Below are 5,476 nucleotides of genomic sequence, written 5' to 3'. Positions count from 1 at the left end.
TGGATGGATAACCGTGTGACATCTTTTGATAATTTCTATAGTCAAAAATTTTTTATGAAAGCTTCTTTGAAAATGCTTGCCTACTTCGAAAGGACTTTACCATTCCTCCATAACTATATATTAGCTTACCCAATTCGTAACTCAAACTAGGTTTTAATTAATTATATCTTTTTCGACTATCTAATTGCTGAAAACTATTGGCACGTGACTTAAATCAATCTTCAATATACTTTTTAAATCTTTGATTCTTGATTTTATGGCTCTTGGTTGGAGGAAGGGTTAAACCTAGACTCATCTTCTCTTATATTCGAACTTTTATACCAACAATCTTAGATTTTCAAAGAACATAGCAATAATTATCATTTTCTCAACCTTCACTATCAAATTGGCTCCACGTGGCATAAAGCAATCACTCTTACTAATGATGATATTATCTCCATCACTTGTCCTAAGGGGAACCAGAGGGAATCGTTACCAAGAACCAAGGAACCCCTCCCAAGAACCCTCATCCACTAACTACTAAGCCTCTGATTACTCCCAGTATTATTATTTGAACTTATTCTGCAATAGCTCATTCAACACTTACCTTGCTTTTGTATATTTCGATTTCATTATAATCGATGCAAGGAACAATTAGATTCTGACAGGCTGCGATAGACACCCTCCCTCCTCTCCCCTATAAGTAGAGGGCTTATTATCCTAAAAGTTTTTACTGATTCCAAGAATATTACCGATATGCTCTCCAACCCTAACAGTGTTCTATAACACTTCAAATCCCTCTGTAACATCATTTTCTATTATATCAAGACATCAAGATCACACAACGAACCTAGATAAACATAAACCTCCACACTTCTGCTCACAACTTAATCAATTTTTTTTTAAAAGATGCTCGACCGACTTTTACATCTGTTTTGAGAGGTGCCTCACCCCCTTTTAACTCTATTTCTTGTTTTTGTTCGAGAGGTGTGATACCTCCTTTCATCTTCATCTATGTTTTGAGAGGGGCTTCACCTTACTGTTCGTACTTCATTTAATTTAACGTGTCTTTTTCTTTTAAAAAAACCTTTGCTTTCACCCTTAGCTTCCTTGGGATGTTACAGAAAACACACCAAAATGAAAACATTTCTGCAGAAGGAGAAAGCATGGAAATGGGCAACAGCCTACAGCTAGCAGCTACCTGTGACATGGGGAAGCCTGGCTTCACCTTACAGCTCCCTGGGGTCTACGAATATGGAGGACCCCGGTGCTGACTTGGTCCAATCGCCGACCGCCCCGTCGCTGTACTCCTCCGCCAGCCGCTTCACGCACCACACGTCCTCCGCCACCGACAGCCGCCGCCACCGCGGGATGCCCTGGCGGAGCGGCTCCGTCTCTGCCACCTCCACCGCCACCACCGCCGCCGCGCCCATCGCCCCGTTGTGCGCCACTCGCCACACCGCAGCCGCCATCGCCGCCGCCTCCGGCCCCTCCCCGCCGATCCCGTACAGGAACCACGCCCTGAACGGCCGGAAAAGGTCCGGCACCGACGGGATCCGCAGCCAAGGCGCGGCCCTGTCAGCCGCCCGCGTGGCTGCTGCGGCGGCCCGCCGCAGCCGCGACGCCCCCCGGACCTCCAGCTGGAACACGCCCCCGCTGTCCCAGACGCTCGCCATCGCCCACGACTCCGGCGGGGCGGCCAGGAAGGCTTCGACTCCTGGCCACCGCTCCGCGGCGGCGCAGCCTGCTGGGACGGCGAGGAGGGTGGCCACAGAGAGGGGGTTGGCGAGGACGGCGTCGATGTCGCGGGGGAAGAACTCGGTGGCAGAGAAGCGGCGGCGGTAGATGGCTTCGGCGTAGGCGGGTGGGAGGCGGAGGACCGCTGCGCAGCGGGGGAGGGCGAAGCGGTGGGCGAACACCGGGTGGACGAGGATGGATGGCGTGCGGAACTTGGTGTAGCCGCATCGCCCGGTGAACAGTCGAAGGGACGCCGCGTTGCCCTTCTCCGTCGCCATGTACGCATACTCCGCTGCCTTCTCCCGAAACCAGTCCTCCATCCGCTTCACCAGCTCCAATCCAACACCAATCCTCCTTTGGGTCCATCGGATTCATCAGCATCAGAAACAAAGAACACAACCAATCACCACTCCACATGAGACAGCACCAAACTTACCTGTGGGAAGGCAAGACGCGAAGGCCAAGCACGTAGCCGACCTTCGTGTACACCGGAGTGCGGCTCTTCATCGTCCCTCCGCCACCTTGTCGAGGGTTGTTCCTGCCGCAGGCGATCACCTTCACGCTGCCACGGACGACGCCCACGATCTCCTTCACCGGGCCAGTTGTCTCAGCCACCTGAGAACGATCGACACGGATCGTAAACCACCTCACTGAAAGGGATCGAATGATACATATATATACCAGCATGAGGTAGGCGGGGGAGTGGCGAACGCGGGAGAGGGGGTCGCCGAGAAGGTCCATGCACAGCGACGCTTTCCCGCTCGTGCCCACCTCGCACATCCGGTCGACCGCCTCCGCCGCCGACCGGTCTGTTTTCGCGTCGTACTCCCTGACTGCAATCGCCATCTCCCCTCTCTCCAGGGCCTCTACCTCGTCCTACTGAGATACAGTCTCTCCACAGTTATCACTCGTCGCTTATAGTGATACTGTATTAGACACAGATCGAGGAAGCTGAGCTTCTAATGAAGCGACCGCGAAAATTAGCAGACTGACGGAAACGAAAAAGGAAAACAACTGATTCATTCTCACACGATCGTGATCCTCCTCCCTGGGTGTAGTAAATTTCCAGTGACCAGAGTGAGACAGCAATGGGTGCTATAAATAGGATGGTAGGGGTTTGATCCAAAGCATCTCTATCTATCTATCTCTATCAATCTATCAATCCATCTTTTCATGACTTAAACAACGACAATAATGGCCATGGGAGTGGGTGGTGTAGGAAAAGGAATGGCGGCTGTGACCGTATGCGTCGATCACGAGCCACCTGATTCATTTATGGCCGTCCAACATTGGAGGCGTGTAACGAATGCATGGCCGCTCAACCAACATGCATGCCACATCGCAAAGGCCAAAGTGTTGATCGCTGCAATCGGATGTGACATGTCGGCATTTCCATCAAGCTTCATAATTACTCTTAATGTTGTTGAAAATATTTCATTTGAACTTTTATGCGTACGTGGATTAGCCGTCTCTGACTTGTGACACTTCACCACTGAAATGTGCGATCAAATGACTTGTATATGGTTTTGTATAATATAAATGCACAAAGAAGCAGTTTATGACGACTTAAAGAGTAATTAGATGGAAGCCATGGTATGCAATAATCCGAGTGAGACTTGAAAGAGTTTAATGAAACAGTAGAATGATATAGCTTGTGTCCATAGCCAACTTTCCGATGTTAAATTAAGCTCGTGGTACTCAATCAGTTCACAAGAACAGTGAACTGAAGCTTCATGACCGTTCCTCGTGACAAGGGTAGGATGTGACCAAGTCCTAAAATTATGTCCGTCTTATTGATGAACGTATTAAACTCAATATTAGGATCATGGTGGTGCAGTTATGTTGTAATCTTCTTCATGTGTCATCATCTTTTGGTTGACCATCACCAGAAATGTTCCAAGTAGAGAAAAAAAATGATGGCTGGCTCCCTAACTTAATCATCGACCATAGAAAAATATGATATCATAATCATTGACTTCATGCAAGAGCTTGAGCATGACCCTCGTTAATAATATATTACAATAATTGCCCTATATATGCCTAATGTTAAATGCTGGTGTAACGTAATGGGCATCGACGACGATAGATTGTGACCACCATGATAGTGATGATGATTGGCTCCATTAATTAACATCACATGAGTTTAAATGAAGGACATGATTCTTCTTATCCATCCTCTCACTGGATTACTTGAGATGTTATTATTGTTAAACAATTCAATAATTTGGCATATTTTATGAATCCAAGAAAAGATATTAAAATCCATAGCAATGCATTCTATTTGAAAGTGAATTTAGTGATGGAACATCATCACAAAAACTTTGTTTGATTACACTTTAACATCCATAAGTAAAAGAGACTACTAGAAAGTATTAGGAGTGCTGGGAATTGATCCAAAAGCATATATTTATATTAGCTAAAAGAATAAAGTATAAGTTTTTTAAATAATAAAATATTAAATCTTAGATTTTGATGATGAAATCGATAAGTTTATGATCTAATATGTTATTTTCGATCATAAAAAGATAATTTAATTAAAATAGGAAGAATTAATGTTGGGCCAAAGTGAAATATGTCAGAAGATTAGACGTCGAACCGAAGGATCGATCAATATGTCGCCAGAAGGTTTCTTGCCATGAGTTCGGGTATCAAGCCAAGAAGATCATATATTGCTAAGGAGATCAAATGTTATGGGAAGACAACATACCGATTGGGCAATATGCCGAAGGAGAGGACGATGCGTCGAAGGGTCGGATAAAACTTCGGATGAATCAATAATATGTCGGACAACATATAATTAATACTTTATAATAATTATCTAGTTCAAAGTAGTTTTAGTTCTAATTTGATTGGTTTAGAATGTAATTATGCTAACTCAATTAGGGGCCAACTAGGCCTGAATTAAAGCTGTTTTGAGCTAAGTGGAAGGCTCATTCAATGACCCAAAAGTTGGGTCAAGCGGTGGCACTGCCAATTCAGGTGGTGGAACCACCATCGGCTTAAACTCTAAGACACGATCTCTAAGACTGTTTTAAGCAATGGTACCGCTAGACTAGGTGATGGTACTGTCCGTATCAAGTGATGGTACCGCCAGACTGGATGGTGGTACGACCCAGTGTTAGAGAGTACTATTGGTGGTACCGCTAGTACCTCGAAATCCTGGGGATTTGAATTTTAGCTCTACTTTTTGAATCTATTTGGGCCTATAAAAACCCCACTCACCCCTGCTCAGTAAACACATGAATTGAGAACATAAATTGAGGAAAACACTATTGTAATATTGAGAGTTCCCCTCCTCTTCTTTAAGAGTATAATATCTGTTTAAGGGAGGGTTGAGTGGTTATAAAGGTTATCTCCTAAACCTATGAAAATGAGAAAATGATTGTAAGAGGATAGTTGGTCTTCGCCCATTGAAAGAAGACTATTAGTAGATGCTAATGGCCTCAACGGAGGAGGAATCGGGAGTGGACGTAAGTTATGACGACTGAACCACTATAAAATTAGTGCACACTTTCTTGTTGCTCTTTGTTACTATTGTTTTCTACCTTAAGTGCTTATCACTCTTATTCTAAGTCAAGCACATTTTCAATATCTCATTTGATACATTTTTATCTAGCCAAAAGTTTCAAATTAACTTAATTTTTACGATAGCTCTAATTTACCCCCCTCTTAGTGTCGTCATGGTCCTAACAGTTTATATCAAAGCCATGTTTCTCTCATTTGGTTTAACACCTAAGAGAAATGACTTTTGCTAGTAATT

At 44.7% G+C, this 5,476-nt stretch overlaps 1 protein-coding gene across 1 annotated transcript; it reads right to left on the bottom strand.

Moving 5' to 3' along the window:
* Nucleotides 1-1,032: 1,032 nt before the first annotated feature.
* LOC103985132 (probable N-acetyltransferase HLS1-like) lies at nucleotides 1,033-2,768 on the bottom strand. Its single transcript, XM_065107400.1, has 3 exons — nucleotides 2,398-2,768; nucleotides 2,153-2,331; nucleotides 1,033-2,070 (listed from the first exon to the last, which is right to left on the bottom strand). The coding sequence occupies exons 1-3, from the start codon at nucleotides 2,560-2,562 to the stop codon at nucleotides 1,209-1,211; spliced, it is 1,206 nt and encodes a 401-aa protein (XP_064963472.1). The 5' UTR covers nucleotides 2,563-2,768; the 3' UTR covers nucleotides 1,033-1,208.
* Nucleotides 2,769-5,476: the final 2,708 nt, after the last annotated feature.

This window comes from Musa acuminata, chromosome BXJ2-5 (genome assembly GCF_036884655.1).
Source record: "Musa acuminata AAA Group cultivar baxijiao chromosome BXJ2-5, Cavendish_Baxijiao_AAA, whole genome shotgun sequence".
NCBI lineage: Eukaryota > Viridiplantae > Streptophyta > Magnoliopsida > Zingiberales > Musaceae > Musa > Musa acuminata.
This window is presented reverse-complemented; position numbering and strand designations above follow the sequence as displayed.

Coding starts and splice junctions, on each gene's coding strand:
- LOC103985132 (XM_065107400.1), bottom strand. CDS start 2,562: ATGGCGATTGCAGTCAGGGAGTACGACGCGAAAACAGACCGGTCGGCG. Junction 2,332..2,397: donor CCCCCGCCTACCTCATGCTG/GTATATATATGT, acceptor GATCGTTCTCAG/GTGGCTGAGACAACTGGCCC. Junction 2,071..2,152: donor CGCGTCTTGCCTTCCCACAG/GTAAGTTTGGTG, acceptor ATGGACCCAAAG/GAGGATTGGTGTTGGATTGG.